This window comes from Chiroxiphia lanceolata, chromosome Z (assembly GCF_009829145.1).
Source record: "Chiroxiphia lanceolata isolate bChiLan1 chromosome Z, bChiLan1.pri, whole genome shotgun sequence".
NCBI lineage: Eukaryota > Metazoa > Chordata > Aves > Passeriformes > Pipridae > Chiroxiphia > Chiroxiphia lanceolata.
Genome location: NC_045671.1, coordinates 38,698,250 through 38,723,245, shown reverse-complemented (window position 1 = coordinate 38,723,245; position 24,996 = coordinate 38,698,250). Strand labels below are relative to the sequence as shown.

The window sequence follows — 24,996 nt, the reverse complement described above, 5'->3', positions numbered from 1 at the left end:
TATTTTTGGTAAATTACGACAATGCAGAGTATGCTGGGACTCTTCATAGTTACTTTTTGCTTATAATAGCGAATAATTACAACTCAGTCAGGATCAACTCTGAAATGTAAACTTCAGTGAAACTAGTTGTAGATGTTGCTTAATGTAGATAAAGTCTGATGATTCCTAACATTTTCACAATCACATAAATTAACCATCTTTTATTTAGCACAGCAGTTATTTAATGGGAACTGTGGTAGGAACACAGCAAGTACAGAACAGCAACACAGAAGTGTAATAACAGACTGCTGCCACTCCTATTACAGCTCAAGATGCACTTGATTCGGATTTTAATTTTAATTTAACAGGTAGTCAAACAAAACTTGGTGTACATAGGCTGTTTCCAGTAACTCAAAATGTTTAATCACTCCCATGATACCAAGAGAGGTTTTATTAATCTCTTCTGGGCTGTTCAGCTTTTCAAACACAACCAATTTTCTCACACATCTCTTACTGACTTCATTTTCTAGGAAACAACCTCTATGAAAATTAAGCCAGTTACATGGGGAAAAGGAAATTGATCAGACAGTTTGACATGGGTACATTTAGCGCTTGAGATGAAGTATTCTTTATTATTAGCATGTAGTAACAAAGCAGTTTATATATTGCTTGCAAAGTGCCCTCACTTCTTCCTGCCTGTCTCCCTCCCTCCCTTCCTTTTCTTTCCTTGCTTCCCTTCCTTCCCTTTCTTCCTTCTCTCCACCTCACTTTGTCTTCCTCCCCCCTTTGTTTCTTTCAACAATTTCCCTGGTATCTTCTGCATGTATACCAAATTCTTCCTACATTTTTCCCACCTAGCATCTTAAAGGACGTTTTGATCTATGAAATTCCACCAACCACTCAGATCCCTTCCCTCCTCTGCAAACAATTCAGACCCACAGTCCCATCATGGTTTACAGAGGAGACCAACACAAAGAACTGATGACTCTTTCCACGCAAGATTCACAATCAATCAATCAATCAATCAATAAATAAATAAATTTGAAAACACAAGTGGTTTACCACAGTCAAATCAACTCAGCCAAGCTGCGACTGTGACAAATCAGTCCAGGGTTATGTGTCTGAGGGGGAGAATACCTGTGAGTGTTTGGAGACCCAGTGTCGCAGGACGTTGAGGACGCGGTTCGTGGCCGCTCTGCGTATGATGAACTCCTTGTCACATGTGCGCTCGGAGTTGTTAAACCCTGGGTAGGAAAAAAACACACTTTGGAGTTTGTGGAGGTGGCAAAAATTCAAATAGGGTGTGAGTAATTTTGGTAAACTGAAAGCTTATAGAATATCTGTGTGCAATAAGAGGAAAGGTGCCTCCCAGGCTGTGAAATGTGGCCATTTAGACCAACGAAATTCTGCAAGATCAGTAGAACACAAGATCAGCAGAATACAGCCTTGCCCATCACAATACAGACTAATACAGACACCTCCTTGGGTCGGCATTCAGTTTTAGAAAGATATGTCACTAAATATCAATGTCTACCTTCAGCATGGAAGAAACAAAATAAAATTTATAAAGAAATAAAGTGAATTTAAAAAAAAAAAAGTTGTTTGTTTGTTTTCCAGTATGGAAGAATTTTACAGTAAAAACCAGGACTAGACCAAAACCAGGCCTGCAATCAAGCAAATTACAGAAAGTATGATTTACAAAAGGGAAACAGGTGAATTTCAGAACTGGTAAAGAACAAGGGGAAGAGAGTAGTTTAAACAGAGAGGAGAGAAACGCCAACATAATAAATCTTCCTTGATAAGAGCAGTACTGTACAGGCTCTATTAACTAACACTGTTAAATAAGTTATTTGGGTTTTTTACCACTGGGATGACATGAAGGTGGAAAGGTATATGGAAAGCACATTTACGGCCACTGCTGCCTGGAAACATACATATGCCAACTGCAGCATTTCCCCAAACATCTTTTAAAGACAACTTTTTTTTTTTTTGTCAGCAATATTTACTTACAAAGAAATAGTTTTAGAAACAAAAAAGGAACTTTCTCCCTACATTCACATTATCTCTTCTTTCTCTTTTCATTCTGCTGCAGCTTTAACATAAATAAAACATGTATGATAAAAGTATGATTACACTATTTTAATATCAATAAAATTGCTACATTAAACCTTCTTTTAGAAATTGATAACTCTGAAGATATACTTGAGAAGTTTAAATTTTTAAAACTTTCTGTTAGATTTGATCTTTTACTGTGCTCTCCATTTCACTCAGTGCATAGACCAGTAACAGCTGTAAAGACCCTTCTGTGTGACCAGAACTTTACTATTTTTTTGGCATAAAAGCTGTTTGAGAGCCTGTGTATTATTATAAATAGCAAAGGCAGATTAAACTTCTATTTATTCTGTGATAAACCCATTGGAGGTATTTTAAAGGCTAGTCTTAGTTTTGCACTATTTTCATTAAAGACAATCCAGAAAATCCAAATTGCTGCTCTGCATTTTTGGAAAGATGAGCTAGAAACTTACATCTATTACTGTCAGTTAGATCCCAACCCCCAAAAGTATTTTCTACACTTATGCTAATGGGCATTTTTTAAACTGTGGCATATTACACTGTGGGTGACATCTAAGATTCAATATCAAAGTTTCACAATGAAGCATTTTCAGGAGTTTCACTGCCTATAAAGAGAAAAAATAAAGAAAATCTGGGAGGCTTTTCTGAGTAAAAGGTAACACAGGCAACATTTTTTGTGTGTTAAATTTTCTATGTCTCACAGTTAACCTATTGTACAAGCAGTTAGGAATATACATTATAAACTGTTCAATTAGTTACTTAATTGCAGCAATGAAAGTCACAATGAAAATTACATATTAAAGCAGCAAAGTCTGTATGAAGGTAACATTAAGGAAAAGAAGTTTCAGTGAGCTAGAAGGAAAAGAGGGAGAAGCCTACAGAGATAGTTTCCAGTTAGCTACAAAAAGAATAAAATGAGGAAAGGAAAAAATTAAAGCCTCCAGAGATCACTTCAGCAAAATTTTATGGTCCTCAGAATTTCATCAATTTTCAAGCAGTAATTAGCTTGTTCCAGAGAATGCGCAACACATTCATTCTGATCCATATTCTCAGTACTTAATGTTCATGCTTTGAACCTATAAATGGAGATCTCCAGCGGCGTAAGGAAAGAACTCAGGTGAACACAGATGCACATGTGAATTTAACTCCAGGATGGTGATTCCTTGCACATCTTCAGGTGTAAAACTTCAAATAAATCAGCAAAATGCATTTTTTTTCCAAAATAAAACCGGAAATCTACTAACTCCATTCTGATCTCATTATTAAATACCAAACAACTCAGAAAGATGTTGTTTCCTTCTTCACAAAGCATTTATAATGTATTGTTCTTTACACAAACAAAAATTAATCCAAAAATCCACAAGCAACACTCACTGTCCAAGAGTTAAACCTGCAGATTCATGCTGAAGAAAATAATATTTATGACATTTCCTTGTGGAAAGGGAAGGGAGTGGAATACCCACTGTTCTCTGACTCAGAGTCCTCCCATTTGGATGCCTGGCTTTACCTCAAGGTTTTACATCAAGGTTTTACCTCAGGACTTGTTTTAAGTAACAGCAGAACCCAGGTGGGCGCCACATTCAGCAGCTTTAGTATCATCTCAAGAGAGTTTGAAGACAGAGACAATTATGCTGAAGAATAATAGAGGAAGTCTTTGGACCATCCTGAGGCAATTGGATTTTTTCACTAAAACTACAGACAAGAGTCACCATTTTTACCTATTCACTTATATATCAGAAGACTTTATAAGTGTAAAGTTATGCATAAATATGTATCGGCAAATCTATTCAAAACTAACATGGCAGCTCCCTTCCAGTCAGTACAGCAAAAGCTAAACCCCCAACATTTAAAGCACAGGATTGTATCACTTCTGATTCTATGAAATGACGTCATACTATTGTCCTAAAGAAAAGTTAGTCAATATTAAAGGTGAAAACAAAAGAAATCTCTAGTTCTGACAGCCACTGAACAGATCTTTTCATTAACCAAAAGCTGAAAACATGTAAGAGAAAAGGTACTCAAGGACTATGAAGACTGAAAGGTACTCAAGGACTATGAAGACTGGTGTTAATTTCAGGGATTTACAAAACTCAGAGAAAAACACATAAGTATTATTACTTTTTGGTCTTCTAACTTAGATAACAAGCTCTAAACAAAATCCTAATAAAAACTTATTGCCTGAGCTGCATTAATGTAGAAGCAGAAACGTGCAAAACCAAGTCCATGGCTAGCACTGGTTTTGGTCCTCGTAACTTTCAAAGCCACATGGATTTTGGGACAGAAACTGCAAAGGGGATGACCATGGAATAGGATCTGGTGAGGCCACTACAGACATTCTTCAAGCAGCATCAGTGGACTTTAATGGTGCCATTTCCCACTGCAAATTCCTCCTAATGGTTCAGTTTACTGCTGCTCCTCCCTCCTCTATCTGCCCACCTAATCCCCTCCTAATACCCATCCAAACAAAAACCTTAGCCATCATGACAACTGCAACAATTCCATGTGCACAGACCACTCATTCATGCATATTTCGAAGAGTGCACAACCTGACTGGTTCTGAAGGTTCATGTCACCACTGATGGATAACCCATGTGCCACCTGCTGCCTACACTGCAAAATGTGTCCACAGACTGGAGTCGTGAGCCACGGCTCAGGTGTTGATTTGCAAGAAACAAGAGTTCCATCACACTTCTGACAACATCTATGACAACATCCTTCCAAGCAGGTTCCATTAACCTTTTAGTAGTGCTGCATGCACTCTGTTATTCCCCACATACTTTTCCCACCTATTCTGGGGCTAGGAACAGTTTTTAACTCTGCTTATAAAGTCCCTGGCATAATATTGTTGCTGTCTCTGACTTTCCTTGGAGGCACTTTTAGCTACCTAGGCTATAAATCTGTGTGGTTTGAAACATTACAAAATAAAATCACAGAGTCACACAATCATTTAGGTTGGCAAAGAGCTCTAAGATCATCAGGTCCAACCACTCCCTCACCACTGCCAAGGCCACCACTAACCCATGTTCCCCAGGTGCCATATCCACAAGGCCTTTAAAGCCGACCAGGGATGGAGACTCCACCCCTGCCCTGGGCAGCTGTGCCAGGGCTGGACAGCCCTTTTTGTGAAGGAATTTTTCCTCCTATCCAATCTAAGCCTCCCGTGGCACACCTTGAGGTCATTTCCTCTCATTCTGTCCCCTGTTCTCCGGGAGCAGACCCTGATCCTTCTCTGCCTCCACCTTCCTGTCAAGGGGTTGTAGAGAGTGAAAAGGTCCCCACTGAACCTCTTTTTCTCTAGGCTGAGCTCCCTCAGTTCTCTCCGCTTCATTATAAATCTGAAAGTGCACACTGACAGTAACTAATCAATTTAATTAGGATTCTGGATGGACCTGCCCACATCCAGACCCCACAGTGGAATAACCTGAAGCACTCCATGGTAAATATCCATTCCTCTACTGAAGGAAGCAATCTTTCCACATCAGAAATATCAGCAGTATTTCTAATCATTAATCATCTTAGTGGGCAGTTGCTTCAGTGAGTGCTACTTACAAGTAATGTTTTTCACCATTATCTCTTGAGATTAATATATACTGTTTCCACAAATAGTATCTGCACATAATGGTGATGCAGAACTTCCACCACAGGCTGTCAAACATGACATTAAACTGCCAGCATTTCTAGTTTCACTGAAATACCTCTTTCAATATTATTTAATCACTATTCATATACTTGTCTTCAGATTATGTGATGCAAAATGCAGTTTCACCTTCACATGTTTTTCTTATGTGCACTTCAATAAAAAACTAATATTTTTATAGCTTCTGCTATCACCAAAGTTTAAAAAAATAGGTGCTGAATAGACATAGATCTCCACACCTGTGGAGAAAACCAGATTAAATTATAGCAATACCTTATACATAAGACCAGAGCACACTTCAGTGGTAGATGTCATTATCTATTCCATTCATAAGGAAAACTGATGCCTCCAGGTAGGATGTGACAGTGGTTCCACCTTTGGAACTGCTGCACTCGGGATCAGATCCAAACATCTCATCACATGTCAGTGTGAAACAGAGAGCAGACCCTACTCAAAAGCTACTAACAAGTCCCTATAGCAAAATCCTGCCCTGCTTTTTCTTGTTCTACTGCACAAACATGACTCTATCAGCAATTTACATTAGCTCACCTTTAAAATTTAACTCACCCAAGAGGAATGTTTGTATTATATTAAATTTGAACTGGATATTTTAAAGAAACTAAACGTGAGCATTTGCTTTTCTGTTTCACTCAAGATGTCAAAAATTCTCACTCTAGTTACAGCAACTGTATTCTCTGCATTTTGTATTTCTGCATCTAGTGGAAGGTGCCACTGACCATGGCAGCGGGGTGGAATGGGATGGTCTGTTAAGATTCTTTCCAACCCAATCCATTCTATGAGTCTACGATTAATACAGCAGCACATGATTCCTGACCACAGTAATTAACATGACAAAAATTTTGATGATATATCCATTTTCAAGGGTTTATCTACACAAAAAGAACTCTTTTCACAAGAATTAGTGGTAAGTAGTTTGAAGTCATGAACAGTGACTTCAACAAGTTTCTGGTGTCTTTCTTAGCAAAAAAAAACTTCATTTCAGAAATAGATTTGACATGTTAGTTTCAATGAACTACCCTGAAATTGTGCACTGAAGCTGTGCTAGCACTAACATCAGGGAAAACTGCACTCCAGCCTTTGGAAAGGTCCCAGCAATCCCTGGAGTCCTAGAAAGGTGGAAAGAGAACATGCATGGCTCACCAGACAGATGACAAATAATCAAAAAGAGCCTCAAAGGGAATTCTCTGTCTTGTGGGATTTTTTTTTCTTTCTTCTGATAAATACGCTCAAGGGTTGTAGACCAGTTTCACGATTCAGCCTGGCTTGAATCCAGAAAGCTTAAGCTTAGGAAACATCAGTGCTACTTTCTGACCTGAATAAAGAATAAATACAAACCCCAGGCTTGGAGCAGAACAGTTTTCATCCACAGATTAAAACTGAAAAAGCCTCTCCAATATACACAGGACAAAAGAAAAGCCTTCCCAATACATAAGCAGCTTAAAAAAACTAATCATATATTTTTTTCTTTGACATATCTAAGAAAGTTTGGATGTTTATAGATACCCATCTTTATTGGTCACACATTCTCGAAAAAATAATTGCGTTTCACACATTTTAGATAAGGGACAGAGAGTATCTTAATGTTGATAAGAAACCTAAACTACCAGTGATTCTGCTCTCCTTTTCATTTTTTTAATTATGATATCAGGTTGTTATACATTAGCCAGCTGAAAAATGGCAGAGCTGGAGAAAAAAACCATAACAACTGACATGAAAAGAAGCATGAAGATGATGAGATCTCATTCATTGCATAAAATACAGCATATTTGATCAATAACACAATCCTTTCTTTTTTTTTAGTTATTGTTAAATGATCTTAGAGGTCTTCCCCAAACTAAACCATTCTGTGCTTTTCTATATAAGCAATCTGAGGCTTGAAAGCAGGAGCTATAACATCAAGCCACAATCTTTTGGCTGCCTCAGTTCATAAGAGTGGAATATTTAATTTTTCACTTTGTCAGGCTTCGAGTTTGTTTCACAAAGGGGTTATAAACTCATGGAGTCAGAAATGACTGTTGAAACCCAGAAGTCCAGAGTACAAAGCACTTCAGGCATTTAATTTCACTTTCACTGGTCCTTGGGACATATGAAATCATTTTGTTCTAGGAAATATGCCACTGAAAATCCCTGTTGTAACCACCCACGTCAGAAATAATTCCAAGTATGTATCTGATTCTTCTGCCTAAAGCCTCTGCCACATATACTATCTAACTATCAAATGAAGTCAAGGGATTATAGTCTTATTAAGGTAAATCCCACAGACTCACATGCACCAGCTGATGTACAATAGTGTAACACAGATAGAGTTGTAGTGACTGTGTTTAATTTCTGCAAAATATTAAAGGGAAAGGTTGGTGAACTATTTTTAAATGACCCTTGCTTTAGGAAGGCTTCTTCTAATCAGAGAAATATAAAGAACACAGCACTGAGACAAAGCAGTCATGTCACGATTATGCGAACTTGAACTAAATCCAGCAGTCTAAAAATATATCAGTCCAGCAAAACAATTTTAGTTTAATGGATGGGAGAAAAAGGCAAGTGGCTATAGAATACTTTTAAGATCAAGATACTATTTTCTCTCCTCACAATAACACCAAGGTTGCTCTGACAATGATGATAATCTATGATATTATATGTTTATAGCATGACTACTACAAAGGATGAAATTATTCCTTTTAACCCAAAGAAATACTAAAATCTGAAAATTTGTCATTTAGAAGTCCTAAAAAAAAGGGTTACTGCTATAGATATAACTACCACACACTCTTGAGATTTCTGGGGTTTTAATGGAGATATTCTCTCACGAGACCACATCAGTCTCAATCTTGAAAAAGAAATCTTTAAAGATTGCTGAAGACTGAAAACATACTTGCAGTTACAAGTTATACAACTTCTTACTAAAAATCAGTAACTCAGAGTAACAAAACCCAAATAATGTGCATTTTTTTAAGCTAAAATTCAGCAGCAACAGAAGAACATCCTATTCCTTTCTTCTTTTAGCAACAGCAAGGAGAGAGAAAAAGGAGTCAATGTCATCACCAAACTTAATTCTAAATTTTGGTACACCCGTATACATCTTCAAAATTGTATTTCTTTGCACACAAAGAGTCGTTTGTGTGTCCATGCATGTGTAAACTCACAAGTCCAATTTTTCTAGTGAAATCTTAGGCAAAACCATCCAAATCTTGTGCCTTTTTTAATAGATGTATCTCTAGGAAAGAACAGATCCTGAATTTCAAAGGCTGTTGCTGCCAATTGTGTTTTCAGATTTCACAATATCATGACAAATGTGCAATGTGACAGCAGAACTTTTTCCTATGACTTACATAAAAGAACTATTGGGAATGACTGGCAAAGAATAAAAGCCTTTTTGAACAGTCTCCCTTAACAATTATATTGATGACTCTTTAGTACACCTCAGACACTTTCTTTTTTTAGTGCAGCAATGTTTGAATTATCTTCCATGAATAATTACAAAAATGGCAACACTGCATCTGGTATTTCTTTGAATTTATTCATCAGTCAAATGTGTTTGCCTGTGTTCCTGCTACGTCTCCTTGTCTTCAGGGAGCATATAAGCAATTTTTACCTGCTGATGTATTTCTACATTTCAAATGATCCCTGGCTCTTGATTTCCTTAATTACACATCATCTAAACTCACGACTTGCTCTGCTATCAATATGAAAAGTATAGCAGATCTTTACTGCATAATGCTCACAGTTGTTTCAAGAAATATTCAAAGTAAGCTTTCAGACCTTCAAAATGCTTAGTGTTGCCCTACCACAAAGAAAGACTTAAAGTCAATGTATAGCTAGAAAGAGAAAATTACAAAAAAGTGGCTTTGGGAATTTTTACCTTTAGTTCCTCTGGGCTTTTTAAGTTTAAGGAAGTAGTTTGTGGAATTATTCATGTTATTTTTAATGTTAATAGGAATAAAGGTTAAATGGAAAGGAGGCGATAATTGCAAAGAGCCAAATGTATAATTTTTCAGACCATCTGTGAACGGGTAGTTGACTGTCAGGCAAAACAAAAACTGGCAGGATGCATAACAGGCATCAAAAAATCTCTGAACAAAACGTCCATCTCACAGGCAGCTTCCAGACCATTTAGGACTGGGCCAGAATGGAAGCCTAAACAAATACTGATGATTCAAGCAACAGTTAGGCTCAAGGGGGCAGGCGGTTGGGGGGGTGGGGGGAATCCACCCTATGCACAGCACTGCAGCTGCCTGGGATTTAGTGCAATAGGTCAGGAAATACAGACTTTACAAATCTGTAACTCAGGAAATGTCCAGAGAAAATACTTATTTCCTGATTAGCCAGCTCCTCTAACAAACTAGAATAAGACAGTCATTCAAAATCAAGGAATACATAAATATAAGTGGGAGATCATAAACTTTTGCTAAATTGAAAAAAATAAAATTGCCATTTTCCCCTGTTTCTTAACTCCCAGGGCAGAGATCACACGAGACAAACTAACTTTCATTTTCAAGTCACTGGTTTAAGTCAAAGCTATTGCTCTAAGAAAACTGCAAGGGAAGATTCAACTCATTTTGAACATCACAGTGTTAGCCCTGGTCACCCTGCTTTGGCAACGACACCTGGGCAGCTCCTGATAACACCCCAGCCTCAGGAAGGAATCATGGTTGGGTCTAAACCAGGGGGTTTTTGTCACAAAACCTTTTTTCAGTGAAGAACAGTGTCAGTTGTGGAGTAACTCAATGAGTATTTCCCATTTGGAGTTTTTTAATTGAAATGGGAGTGCTAAGGAAGTTCAATGTTCAGGTTTCAATGCTTCTCACACCTCTATGAAGAAGTGGGTCTGGCAATCTCATCAAAATGTGTTCCCAGTTCCTGACTAGAGCCATTAGTCAAACAAAATTGACAAGTTAAAAAATCTTGGTTGCCCTGCATAAAAGACCAGAGGAGTTTAACAAATCCTACACTAACTCTTTTCTTTCTGGAAACTAAGTATCTTAGATCCCTGACAGACAGGGGGGACTGGTGAGGATCAGAATACAAGCAGGATTGATAAGCATGGCATGATTTGATGGCACCCTGCACCTCTGACATGAGGCAGGTGCCCTCAAATTCAATCTTGGAGTTCCATGTGGGAACCCATGACCTGAAGATGCATAGTTAAAATTAGGATCTTCTTCCAAATAGTCTCATCTCAATCATTATTGGGTTATCACCATCACAATTGCTTTATTTTTGGTCTGGATTCAGAATGAGGAAGTTCCACAAAGCTTCTCCAGTACAAGGAATGAGAAGTTATAATCCAGAAAATTACTGGAGTGCAAAACTCCTAACAGTGAAGTTTATGGCGTTATACTGATTATCAACTAGAAAAAGACACACATTTTCTAGTTTTACTTAAACACAGATACTTATGTACCAAGTCAGGAGGAAATACACACCTTTCCAAAGGTCAGCATGTAACCACTGATGCAACTGGAAGCATTTAGCTCAGCACAGAAGTGGATTACACAGCTAGCCACGTAATATAGAATCCAGCTTGATATCACATCAGATATCATTTGCTTGCCTTTCACACAACATTCATCATACCAAGGAAATCTCTCTCTGCCTGTCCTCTCACAATGAAAAAAAGAAAGCAAAAATCTCCCTTACAAACCTTGCTTCGTTCCAATCTTTACCAAATTCCTTACTAACCCAGCTGCCTACTCTAGAACTTCTGTCTCAGGAAACGTAATGGTGTAATGCCACTGTTCAGAATTAGGGAAATACTCCCTGAACAGCACATCTGATATCTCTGAATGCAGAACTATATACTCTGTCTGCAGGATGGTGACAACAGAGGAAATAATGCATCTTTTAAAAGCATAATGAGTGTTTTTACGTGGTTTCCATCTCGGGGACCAACAGGATCCCACTAGGAGGGCATGCCTGCATTATTTTGCACATGCAGGCCCCTCCTGGCACAGCTGCGTCCAGCACACAGACCCACCGGCAAGCACACAGGGCCCTGTGTCATTTGGCATGAGTTGCATCGTTCCATTACTCCAATTAGTGCTTCTGCCAGAACAAACAAAACAAAAATATTGTCACACTGGGAGCTGGCAAGTTGTTCAAATGACTGCGGAGCAGTTCCACTGGTCACAACTCAAAATAAGCCAAGTAGCTCTCCCTGAAATCTTCTGTGAAACTTTCTCATTGTAATTTTTATCTTGGAAAATAAGCAGTCAGTCTTAATCAAGCTGTGACTGATTTATCAGAATGGAAAGCCCCACACATGACCCACTGTGGCTCTCTATGAAACATGAATTACTACTTTCATCTAATTTCCATCCCTCTATTATTGTGCCAGTAATAAAGCAGGGGTAAAATGTGTCAGACTGAGAGCTCACAGGACCCATCTGGCTCAACTTCAGCGCTTATGTAGCTTTCTGCAGATTTGTCATTATAGAAACCATAGCTGTAATTTACAAAAGTCCATCTATATTTGCTATTAATGTTACAGTTGGGGTGTGTATGGCCAGTCTTCGCGAACGAAGATTTGGGAAAGGTCTTTACCCTTCGAGCCTGCGCAGTGGATTTTTTAGGTGAGACACAGTGTGCGCTGAGCTGAGCCCACCCTTTAATCCTAAGGTTCATCTGCCGGGGCCGAGTGAGCTTGGACAGTGGCAGTGAGGTCCTCAGGACGTAGGTTTGTTTAGAGTGACCTTCTCTTAGATGGATGGCCTTACAGGGCTGACGAGCTCCATCTGCCCGGGGGAGTTTCCCTGACCAGGAATCAAACCCAGGCCGCAGCGGTGAGAGCGCCGCATCCTAACCACTAGACCACCAGGGATCCCCTACAGTTGGGGTACGTTACAGCTGACAAACCCCTACAGCACCTCCAAAAAGATGAGGACTTTCCATGTTCATTCCAGTGGATCCTGAAGTTGACACTTTCACGAAAGTATTTCCACTCTGTTTATCCTCAACTGCATTCAGCTGCTCTAAAATCGAGGTTTGGCAGCTTTTCGTCACAGGAAATATAGAAAGGGCCTACAGTGTTTCATCCCGGGCAGTGATCAAGAATGCAATAATAGCCAAGTCAAAATAAATCAGACATTTACACTGTAAAAGGCATACATACTTCCCTTTGTACATCTTTTCCATCACTTATGCATACTGCTAATGCACTAAAAATCAGTGGAAAGTAGCATATGACTAACTTTTTTTAGAAAGTTTTAGATTAAGAAAGGAACTTGATCTCTCCATAGACAGTGACATGATGACAAGACCATCAATCCAAAACTCACAGGCTCAGTTAAATGCTTTGTCAACAGAGTGAAACAGGCAGTGCGAGCATGTGGCAGTGGCACCAGGAGGTACTTTTGAGGGCCCAGGTGTATTGAACAACTGCTCTGAAGGAAGATACTACTTTAATTTAGCACCTGCAGCAAATGAAGGGAGCAGGGTTTGCACTGACTTAAGGGAGAATCTGCTACAGGTGCGAAGGATGGTCTGATTTCTTCTGCAGGCAGACTGTGACAGCTACGGAAAACCCCATGATGCCACAAAATAGTCTAGTAAACAGTCAGATCAGTTCTGCTAGCCTAAAACCAAGGGCAGTTTGGAGTAAGACTGCTTCTCTGTGAAAGAAAGAAGCTTACGTGCTATCCCCATGTAAGAAATGATTGGTAGGCTCTTTGTTTGGGAGATCTTTGGAAATGTGATTTCATAGGGTACCAGCTGCAAAACGCAGAAGCTTTAGGAAAAATTCTCTCTCCTGAACAATACTTAGGTAATAACTCAAGCCAAAGGTAATTCAGCACTAGAGATATGTTCAGTCAGTTAAGTGAAAGGCATAGTATAGATCCAATTCATTTTTGTGTAGATGCTTCAAAGCTCCATGCTGTCATTTTAACTGGCCCTTTAAATCATTGAAATCAGAGAGATTAAACCTATCTTTCCTTCCCCTCAGCATGGGGCATTTTTTCCTACGTGTAAATCATATTTGTCAGAGATATTCCCCCAAAGACTCTTTTTTTCCCCTACTTTTTTCTCCCTGTCTCCTCTCCCTTTTCTCCCTGTCTCGTCTCCCTCTCACATGTGGTTAAAAACCCAAATGTTTGCACTAAAGACTAAAGAAGCCATGTCCTCCTGCCAATCCCAAGCTCACATTCCATTCTTGTCCTCTTCCACAATGTCACCTTGTTCTTGTGAGAAATAAAACATTCTCTACAGTGCAGGTCAACACCCTGGAAGAGGTGGAAGTGGAGGACGAGAAGGAGGAGGAAGGCAGCTTTGAAGCGTGCTGGAAATACAACGTACTCAGCTAAAACCTGGTGACAGAGCTGTTGAAATACAGCTGCTTTGTTCATTAGGGAACAGCTCATTTGTTTAAGTATTTGCTTCGTGTGTAAGATTTATTTTTCATGTTGGGAGGTCTTTGGTCTCCAGCTAGAGCTGAGGAAGAAATGAGCTTCTCAAAGTTCTTTTAATCTATCTGTCTCAAATATTAAAAAAAAAATCTAAGATCAGTTTAGTTCTTGAATTCAAGACTTTGTCAAAACAGTCCCCTTGAAGCCCATGTTCAGTAGAACCATTTCAAAATAAAAATACTGATTTTAGAATTAACTGGTTTTATTCATGTTGTGTTAGATATTCTTAGCACACAACAAATTTGTGTATTTGTTAAGCTTATGTAGGTACTGTTCATAAAAAAGGCATTGTTTTGTTAATTTCGCTTCATCCATACAACTATTCAATGATTTCAAGCAAAGCTTGATCTGTTCTACTCACACAGAACACCTTCATGATTTATGAATATTAACAAGTATTAGGGCCTGCACAGAGAGCAGTTTCAGTAAATGAACACCAAAAGATGCTTTTTCTTTTTTCTTTAAAAATCAGTGCATCTTGCTGATCCTGACACAGTGCTCTCATTCTGTGCACAACAGACATAAATCAAAAGTTAAGGAGGAAAAAAGACCAAACAATAACACATTTGAAAGAATTGTACAAAAATAAATCAGTGAAATTTCCAAGCTCTACAAGCCACAAGCGAAAGAAATAATTTTCTACATAAATTGTTTTTATGCTAGGGTTTGTGTGGGTGCTGTGTAGATTTTATGCTGTTTCATAACTCCTGCAACATCTGTAAGATTTCTGCAGCTAAATTACCAGTGATTGGTGAGTGTTTTGGCAGGAGGTTCCTCTCCCACCTTACCAGTCTCACTCCTTTTTTTGACACTGGCTGTGTGACAGACTCTCAGAGAAGAGGAGAAATTCACTCCCCGAGAGACAAGGCTCGCTGCAGCTGGAGCTCCACTCGAGGACTATTCATGGCAAAGCTAAAAGAAGAGATTAGCAGGATATCCGCTAGGATGAGACCATTCACATTACAATTTATGTAGGACTTTTCTGTGTTATAAGACAGACATCAGAGCAGATCTGCTGGAGAACTTCTGTATGGATTTGGGAAGATGTCTCTGACTGAAGCAAAAATCAAGAAATCAAGTTTTGCAGAGGTGTATGAACACAGTGTGAAGAAACTAATAAAACTCTTTCCTATGATAGAATCTGTTAGTATTATTATCCTGCTTTTATAAATTGGGAAAAGAATGAAGGTGTGCAACAACCTATATGGTGACAGAGCACTTCAGCTGCAGCAACCAATGAGCCATCCAGCCATTCTTCAGATCCCTCAGAACAGAAAGGACATGAAAAGACAGAACATATTCTGTTTATCCCTGCTGTTCATATTATCATCCATACAGGCTCCAAGCTGTGCACCTGGGGTGCTTTATTTAACTTTCTGTATTTTCACTTCGTAGTTCTTTTTATCTTTATCATGCTGTTAAAATAAACAAAGAGTCTTTCTGCTATGCCTTTTGCATCCAATCTTGTCTATCTCGCATTGGCCTCTTTAGCCACCAGCGTGCTTGTAGCAAATTTGGGTAGAGCCCTTCCCAAATCTTCGTTCACAAAGCCTAGCCATGATGAATATGCAAATTTTTTGGAAGAGAATAGACAAAAACATCTCTAGGATATGTAGAGATTAATAGTTAACCAGACAGATGAACTGTGGACAAGTAGTACAGCTTGCCATCATCAAAGCAGTTGACTGTAAAATAACAGAAAATAATGGCAAAAATTCAGTAAGTTAGAAAAGAACTGCTGAAGGGCATAAGAACCTGAACCATCCTGATTTAGAGAAAGGTTTCACACAGTTAACGTCCACCACAGTGCTCCTCTGTCTAAAGAGAAGCAAAGCCAAGGTACACTATGGGAGAGCTGTTCAGGGCTTTGCATAATTATCAGTACCTAAGCTGTCATAGCATGGGGACAATTCTAAAATGTTATGGCCAGCACTCTCCATAGAAGATAATTAAATGTTCTTCATGTCTGGTTCTGACAGAGTGTAATTATAGGGCCTTCCTGTGAGTCTGTTAGCCTACTTGCCTCAGTGCATCCCTGAACAGTCAGAACTGGGAGATGGGAAATTGAGAAGAGCTAAAGGCATCGTACCCCAGGAAAGCAACATTAAACAACCAGAAGGAAATCCCAAGAAATCCTCCTCAAAATAAACAAACAAATAAAAAAATTTAAAAGAAATTAAAAAAAACCACTGAAACCAAATTCCTCCCCCCCCACTGCCGCCCCTAAAAAACCCCACAACCCAACAAAACAACACTACCAAAATACAAAACATCCAGAAAGCTTCAGGCAACAGTGAGAACAGAAGACACACAGGTGACTGTACCTCCTAATACTCTCCCACAACCTCCCACTCATTTCAAATCCTGGGCCTGTTCTACTTTGCCAGTCTAGTAACCTCAAATGACTCCTATCAGGTAACTGTCCACTTTTGAACCTTCACAATGTCCCTCAGCAGAATCTCTATTCATTACACAAATTCTGGATTTATACTCTGGTACCATAATAGTCTTTTCTGTTCCCTTCCTAATAATTCCTGATGTTTCCTTTACCTTTTTGGCTCTTGCTGAGCACCAAGATCATTTAAGGAAACAACCTGTTGTCATCCTCAGAATCTCAGTCCTGAGGCAATCCTTTCAAGTGTAGAGCTCAGACTGGGTTTTTTTGTGTGCATCACTTAGTATTAATCAACACTAAATTTCATCTATTCATATTTTCATATATTCATATTCCATGCAGGAGTATATTAAATGGCACACACCAGAATGTCTGCAGCAGGGAAGCCAAGGACTGACTGAAAAAAAGGAAGAAACCTCACGAATCTCATTCACTGCCCAGAACTGATTCACTGAGTGATCATGTCCATCCTATGAAGTGAATAAGACAGGAGACCACAAGGAAAAAAAAAGGCATTATGTAATAAAAATCTCATAATCATGGTGACATATACATGGGAAATAAATAAAATTATTTGGTTTACCCAAAATTGAACTTCATGACTTTGTAACTTTAATACCATCTCTATCATGATTAATTGCACTAAGTTACAAAACAGATGATTCAACAGTTCAAACTGCGGTTTGTAGCCTTCAGTTTTCATACTGATTACAGGTGGACACTAGATTACTCCAGTTCAGTCTCCTGAGACTACCCACCACACATTTTCTTGTCAAATCTGCTGCACAACCCTCTCACTGTTTTTTACATCACTTAGGAGAATGACCTTGAATGAAGAACTACCTTAAACAGCAACACAAAAAATAGCTCATGAATATTAGGGATGTTGTTTTTCCCTTTCACAGCATTCCCATGTTTGATATTCCTCCAAATGACTGCATAATTGTGGATCGTATTTTCTCTCTTCTTCAGTGTTACGAATATTGAAAAGCTGTGATTTTAACAATACAAAAGCAGTAACTTTTAATTTAATTGGCTCCTAGTGGGAAAAACCCGTATTTTTCACTCTTATTTTGCTTTTTGGACAATTAGTAAACACACTGGAATTAACTCATAAGGCAAATTGTGTCAGTGATTCTATGGCAGTGTCTGATTCCAAAGGCAAATAAAAATTACTGAATGATGTCTGCAACAGGTTCATCATCTTGAGTGTGATCACACGGCATGTACAGGACAACCAAGTGATCAAGCCCAGCCAGGACGGGTTTAAGAAGGGCAGGTCCTGCCTGACCAACCTGATCTCCTTTTATGACCAGGTGACCTGTTTAGTGGGTGAGGGACACACATGGATGTGTCTACCTGGACTTCAGCAAAGCCTTTCGCACTGTCGCCCACAGCATCTGCAAAAGCTGCAGCCCATGGCTTGGACAAGTGCATCTTCCTGAGTTAAGGACTGTGTGGATGACCCAGCCCAGACACTGGTGAGAATGGTGCCACATCCAGCTGGTGTCTGGTCACTCAGGGTGTCCCCCAGGGATCAGCGCTGGGCCCAGTCCTGTTCAGTGTCTTTACTGATGATCTGAATGAGGGGACTGAGTGCATCCTCAGCAAATCCATGGATGATATCAGATTGGGTGGGAGTGTTGATGTGCTGGTGGGCAGGGGGATCTGGACAGGCTGGATCCATGGGCTGAGGCCAACGGGGTGACTTGTGACCCAAGTGCCAGTTCCTGCCCTTGGGTCACAACAATCCCATGGAACACTCCAGGTGGGGAAACAGGGGTTGGAAAGCTGGAAAAGGCCCTGGGAGTGCTGGTGACAGCAGCTGGACATGAGCCCAGGTGTGCCCAGGTGGGCAAGAGGCCAATGGTCCCTGTGCTGTCCCAGCCTTGGTGTGTCACAGGCCCAGGGCAGTGCCTTGGCTCAGCCAAGTGCTGGGCACTGCTGGGGCCACACCTTGAGTGCTGGGGGCAGTTCTGGGCCCTTCAGACAAGAGAGACATTGAGGGACTGGAGCATGTCCAGGGAAGGTAATGGAGCTGGGAAAGGGTCTGGAGCACCAGGAGCAGCTGAGGGGGGACTCAGCCCAGAGACAAGGAGGCTCAGGAGGGACCTTCTTGTTCTCTGCAACTCCCTGACAGGAGGGTGGAGCCAGGGAGGGATTGGGCTCTGCTCTCAGGGAAAAAGGGACAGGACAAGAGGAAACTGCCTCAAGCTGTACCAGGGGAGGTTCAGGTTGGATATTAGGAGAAATTTCTTCTGATTAGACATTGGAAGAGGCTGGCCAGGAAGGTGGTGGAGTCGCCATCCCTGGAGGTGTCCAAGGAACAAGTGGTCATGGCACTCAGTGCTCTGGGCTGTGGGACATGGTGGGGATTGGGCACGGGGTGGACTCCATGGGCTGTGAGGGCTTTTCCAACCTCAGTGATTCTGTGATTCTCTGATAAAGTCACTAAAACTGAACATTACTGTCTTGTAATCTAAAGATCATACAGGAGTAACAAGAGCACTGATCCATGCTTCTGCAGAAATTATCATGATGCTTTCTCACTTATCAAGCAATGACCACAACTTCAGACACAGAGAGTACAAAATCCACTGACATCTATGGTGATGATTTACGGTCTTGCACAGAATTTCAGGAGTAAATTTGAGACTGAGGTCTTCAAAGCAGTTTCTTGTCATTGCAATGGTTACGATGGAAAAGAGACAGGTGTGAATTTACAGTCAGATTGTGCTTTTTCACATATAATCAAAGTGAACTGTGGGTTTGAGCATGTCAAGGCAAAGTGACATTGATTTTGTAGACTTTAAGGAAGTTTTTTATTTGAAACATGACAGGACTTGGTTCGTGGAAGATATCAGTATGTCAAAGGGTACACAGTAAGGCAGTAAACACATTCAAAACTTAAATCAAGTATTTTATGTTGGTTTAAGTACCTCCAATCAGTAGACTATCATAGCTGCTTTCCAAAGAACATACAGTACACACCTGAAATAATTTTGTTAAGTAAAACTGCTCTTATATATACCAACCTTGGACATAAAAAAGCTCATTTTCAAAATAAAATCTTAAATTGTAAGTGAATTAAAAAAAAACAAGGAAGATACTAACTAGAGGTTTAGCAGACCACATATACATCAAATATTAACCTTTCAGTAGTAGGCTGTGCTAGAAATATTAAGGACAAATTATAAGAATTCAACTAATAGGGTTGGAATGGACCCTTAAAGATCATCTTATTCCAACTCCACTGCCATGGGCAGGGACACGTTCCACTAGACCAGGTTACTCCAAGCCCCATCCGACCTGAGCATGTATTCTTCAGAACATAACAGGTAAGTTCTTGAGAAATCTTTAGCTTTAGAGAACCCAGGTATCTCACTGTTACGTCTCTTGCACAGCACACTTCTCTCACCTGGTGGGCTCCCGTGCCCCGCTGCAGCCGTAGCAATAGCAAAAGCAGAAGCAGGAGAAACTGAGCAGTGGCTGTTATCAGCAGCTTGCACTGTAAAGGGAAAAGACAGGGAAAAGTTAAATTCCACATACTCTTCATTAAACAACAATAAGATTTAAAATCTTCACTAACATTTATACTTCATGGACACTTTCTGATTTCACTGTCAGATGACTTTATGTTAAAGACAATAAAAGTATCATATTTGTGGTTTAAGCTTTATGTCCAGGTCACTAAGATTAATGCTGCTATAGAAACAATACCTAAGACACTACTGAGATGAGAAACAAGTATTTTAACCGAACAGAAAAAGAAAAGAACAAAACACACACACAAAACAAAAACAACAACAACAAAAATCAAAAAACAATAGAGTAGAAAATGAACCTAAACAAAAAGTCATGACAGAGAACTAAGCATATTAACCATCTTCTGACAAGTAGATTCACATGTGTTTTCATTGCTTCCCTGGATGAGTAGAGTTTTTCAGAATTTATCAAACTTCTTTCCAGAGGGAGTAGAAAACATTGTCTCTGACTAGTACTCAGATAATACAACATTGTTACCCCCAGTTTCTAACTCCAGAATCTTGCCATCTCACCACAAACAGGCTCAATCACAGAAAATTAATATTGATTTAAATCTAAAGTGTCTCAGCAACTTACTAACAGGTGAGAAGCCTCTGCTCTGTTTTTGTTTTAGTCCCAGGTACAAAATACCTGTCCAGAAACTTGGCTCAGGAGCTGGCAGCATTTTAAATGGACACAGCTCCCAGCTCTGCTAATGATTTCAGAGAGCCATGTGAGAGCTATTTGAGGAGCTCCACCTCTAGCTTTTTCCTCTTCAATTGAGCAGTTTATTCAGATTTTGGATTGAATAATATGACACCATCTGTAAATGTTCAGTGTTATACAAAGAAACTGACACTGTCACTCCCCATTGACAACAATGGGTGTTGTGTGTTTCATGATTACAGATGGTGCCGAAAATATGTCCCCTTAGTAGCTGAAAAAAATCTGTCGAAATCTTGAGAGTTTTGTGAGAACAGGACTGATCCAGTATTAGTCCTGAACCTAAGCACATCCTGCTCAAGCTACTTAAGAACACTGAGTCATACTGAAGTCCCAATATGCTTCCAAGTCTCATTATTGACACTCAACAGGCATACTTCACGTTTTAATGTTTTTTTTAATATTATTATTAATAGCTGAGAAATAAAGAAAATACAAGCAAAACCGATTATTCAAATATTATTACTGCTTTCTAATATCCTGCAAAGGTTACAGCCACAGTGATTTAACTGTCTAAAGTGACTGACAGAGCCGAGGTACATCAGTTTCTCACCTCCTGGCTGGCGGTAGCGGAGGTGACGTGGCGTCGAAGGGGATCTGCATGGCGAAAGCTCTGTGGTGTCCACTACTGAGGTGCTCTCAGGGATAGTCCTGTCCACTGACACAGAATCTAGAACTGCTGCTTTAAAAGAGAATTAAATGTCAATACTGGTGTGATCATGCATAATTTGGGTTTATAGTTGTTCTAAACAGTGCAGCTTCTTGAACTTGCCAAGAAATTTTTCCATTAGCTCAGCAATAATTAGCCTCTGAATAGAGTTAAAGGAGCAGGAAAGTTTTGTACCAATGACACAGACACGCAAAATCTCATAAATAAAGAACCAGGTGAAAACCAGCGAGCTGTCAGTTTTAAAAACAGGAGAATATGCAGTGATGTGCACATGTCATAAGGATACTTGAACTCATAGATTTTGTATGAGCTAGGGAAAATAATCCTTGTTGGATAACTGTGTAATCAAAATCTGTCCAATAAAACGGCCAAACTGCACTGGAGGGCAGACTGCTCCATGGGGGAGTTGTTCTGTCAGAAGAATAAAAAAGGAATGGAAGAAATGCTACTTCCAAAATGAGGGGAAACAAGCTGATAAAACATATCCTTTTGATATGAATGACAACTCTGCCTGCAGCATGAGCATTGTGTATATAAAAATAAACAAAAGCTTTGGAAAAATAAAAACTTTGAAAGGAAACAACTGTGAAAGGGGGAGAAGAAGCGGGAATTCCAGCATGCAAATGGATAACATTCAGGGAGAACAACAATCACCATAATAATATGTCCTGTGGAACAGGATTTGTGCAGTTGTACTGGATTTGGAGGAAGCCATAGTTGTCTTCTTGGAACTCTGGTAGCACCAGAGCAATAGCATTACCTATTTCCATTCCCCTTGTGAGAATTCTTCTTAGACTTACTCATCTTCCTCATGCTGCATACAGCTGGGTGACAAAAGTACTCTCCTCCGCAGAACAGAGCTATCTAGATGCAAACTCCTCCAAATTGAGCGCAAGCTGTTCAGCAGGAGATCCTCAAGGGGATGGAAGACACCGCTCAGACAGCAATTTAGCATTTATATGAGCTCCTTGCCATTTCCAAATGTTCCTCATGCTGTCCAGGTAACCCCTCCAGCTTTGACAGACCAGAATGAAAAATCTGAATAACTTTGCAACAATGCCCAGTGCTTACACGAGGCCAGAACAAGCTGTTCTTAACCAGTTCACTCTATAATGTTTAGCAAAAAACACTGCACCTACAACTGCAGTTACCTGTCTGTGATTAACTTTAATGCACGGCCTATACTTTGGGACTGACCTGGGAAGCCTGTTCCAGTGCCCGACCACCCTCTGGGAGGGGAGGGAGAACCTTTTCCTGATTTCCAATCTGACTCTCCTCCTGTGCTAGAACCCTTTTTCCCCCTCAGAGAGGGGAAAAATGCCTGTCAGGCATCAGTAAATCAGATGTTTTGTAAATCATCCTGTGGTCAAAAATCACAAAATTTTTCCAATGACACAAGCCTCTCCTATAGACAGACTCCTGTAATTGTAAGGTGGCTCACTTGTCTGTTAAAAAAGATTTTTTGTTAAACAATAGGCTACATTCTGCAAAAACAATCCCTCTTCCTAATGCAACATCAAATTTGTTACCAGGGTACTTGTTTCAATTTATCATTAGGGAGTAGATATAACATTTCGATCATATTTTTCTTAGTTTATGTTTGGTAATCCTTTTCTTCTTTCCTCTTATTAATTTCTGTTGTTACAGTACCAGCAATTAAAACTGGGCTACATTTTGCTCATATTCATAGATCAAATTCCTCAGACTGTAAATCAGGCCATGTACAACCATTTTTGAACATTAATTTTAGGAATAAAATAGCATTTTTTAATTGCGTTATTTTCTCCTTAATGAAACAACAATAGAAAAATATTGCTCTATGCTTCTATTCCAAAGACCATTCCTCCATCCCTAAAGGACAAATAATGTCCATTTATGCTTCCTATGAGATTGAAGCTACTTTCTTGCTTTGCCATCTATAAATACAATGATCCCATTCTAGACACATACACTGAGGTTTATTTCAACCAGCTTTAGCCCTCTGGAAGTGAAACTTGTTCCAAGGTGCCTTACACAATCCACAGAGGAAAGAGGCATTTGCACAGGAGCAATTAATCTATTTTAGATCTACCTTCTGGATGGAGAACAACCAGGTGGTGTGAATGTCACCAGTATTCCAAGCACACCACATAAATTATTTATTTGGATTAGTGACAGAATCTCCCTGGAAAACTAACCCTGTGTGCAAACATGTTAAAGATCTTTACATCCCCTCTTTTTAACTTGATATTTTTACTTCTTCTAATAATGGTACAACTCAAAAATCTTTCACCTCAGGAAACACAACTGGCATTAAATATTTTCTTCCGCCTTTCTCCTTAAAACTCCACTGAAGTGAGAACAGACAAAGTGTGGGGGGTTGGAACTAGATGAGTGGTATGTCCCTTCCAGCCCAAACTATTCTGTGATTCCGTGATTTTGCCATACTGCCATTTCTGGAAGGGAGCAATCAAATGGTGGGATCAGACAACTCATCGCAGCCTCGACTAGAGAAGAACCAGAGGGCAGGATATCTGGTCTCAGTGTTCTGTGGGTATTTAATACCTCTGCGGATGCTCCTCCTCAGCTTGTTGCAGAGGTCCATGCGGGGGTTCTCCAGGCTGTCCTCGATGGACCCTGGACTCTGCTCTGGGGACGAGAGCCCCTTGCTCAGGTCCAGGGGCACCTTGCTGCCCGTAGGTGGGGGGGAGGTGGCCGGGCTGTAGTTTGAGGTAGGACTGCTAGCCACAGACGAAGCAGAGAGGTCGAGGGCGCCGATCCTTGAGTTCAGGGGTGAGGTCAGGGACAGCTTTCGGGTTCTGGCAGGTGAGGAAGTCCTGGAGAGTGACAGTGGAGGAGGAGAAGAGAACTTGCGGCAGAGATGTGGCGACTTCCCGTCAGCCAGGTACTCCCCTCTGTTGTTCTGACTGGTGGCAAAGAACAACTCCAAAGACCTGCGAGTAAGAAACACAGAAACAAATACCCACATGGTGACAAGAAACACAGAACAGGTTTAACTGAAAACAGTTCGTGCAAATCTGCATGGCACTGCAAAATCTGTGTGACACTTAGTCCTCAGAGACAAAAACTGAGACAGACTTACCTAAAAACTTATGTACTGTTACAAATGAAGAAGTTTCTGCTTCAAAACTTTAACTTTCTTCTTATAAATAAGCAGAAAATCACAAAGCTAACAACAAATGACACCATGGTATTTCTTTTGGAAAAGTATGATATAAAGTTGGAGCCCCCTTGCTCACCTGACGGGAATGGAGGTGAAGGGCCGTTTGTAGATGTCTGAGAGCTTTTCCAGGACAACAGCTGCCGTAGTGAATATGCGGTAGGTGTGCAGGAAGGTGTTCAGGAAATCGATGCTCAGAAACCTCAAGTCTGTCAGTCGTTCCAAGAGGCGCTCAACGCTTGCGTAGCGGATTTGGGGCACTTTGCACGAGTTCAATGTTTTGCTGAAGCAGATGTCAATGTCATCTCTATGAAGACGAGCATCGGATCTACACACAAATCCCAAATTTAAAACATTTTATCGATGAGTGGTTATGGCAAAGGAACGCTACGACTTTATCTGCTCTTGTCAACACAG

The 24,996-nt window shown here is 40.0% G+C and overlaps 1 protein-coding gene across 2 annotated transcripts in view; it reads right to left on the bottom strand.

Annotated features, from left to right (window-relative positions):
• The window catches only part of RASGRF2 (Ras protein specific guanine nucleotide releasing factor 2), a 122,897-nt gene that overhangs the window by 26,102 nt on the left and 71,799 nt on the right, over positions 1-24,996 (bottom strand). The window contains exons 14-18 of one of the 2 annotated variants that reach the window (XM_032675762.1): positions 24,659-24,907; positions 23,964-24,352; positions 21,303-21,431; positions 19,920-20,009; positions 1,117-1,223 (exon numbers count right to left, since the gene is read on the bottom strand). In XM_032675762.1, the coding sequence (XP_032531653.1) occupies positions 1,117-1,223; positions 19,920-20,009; positions 21,303-21,431; positions 23,964-24,352; positions 24,659-24,907 (964 nt within the window). The remainder of the gene's footprint in view (positions 1-1,116; positions 1,224-19,919; positions 20,010-21,302; positions 21,432-23,963; positions 24,353-24,658; positions 24,908-24,996) is intronic. The other variant, XM_032675763.1, reaches the window with a different exon arrangement.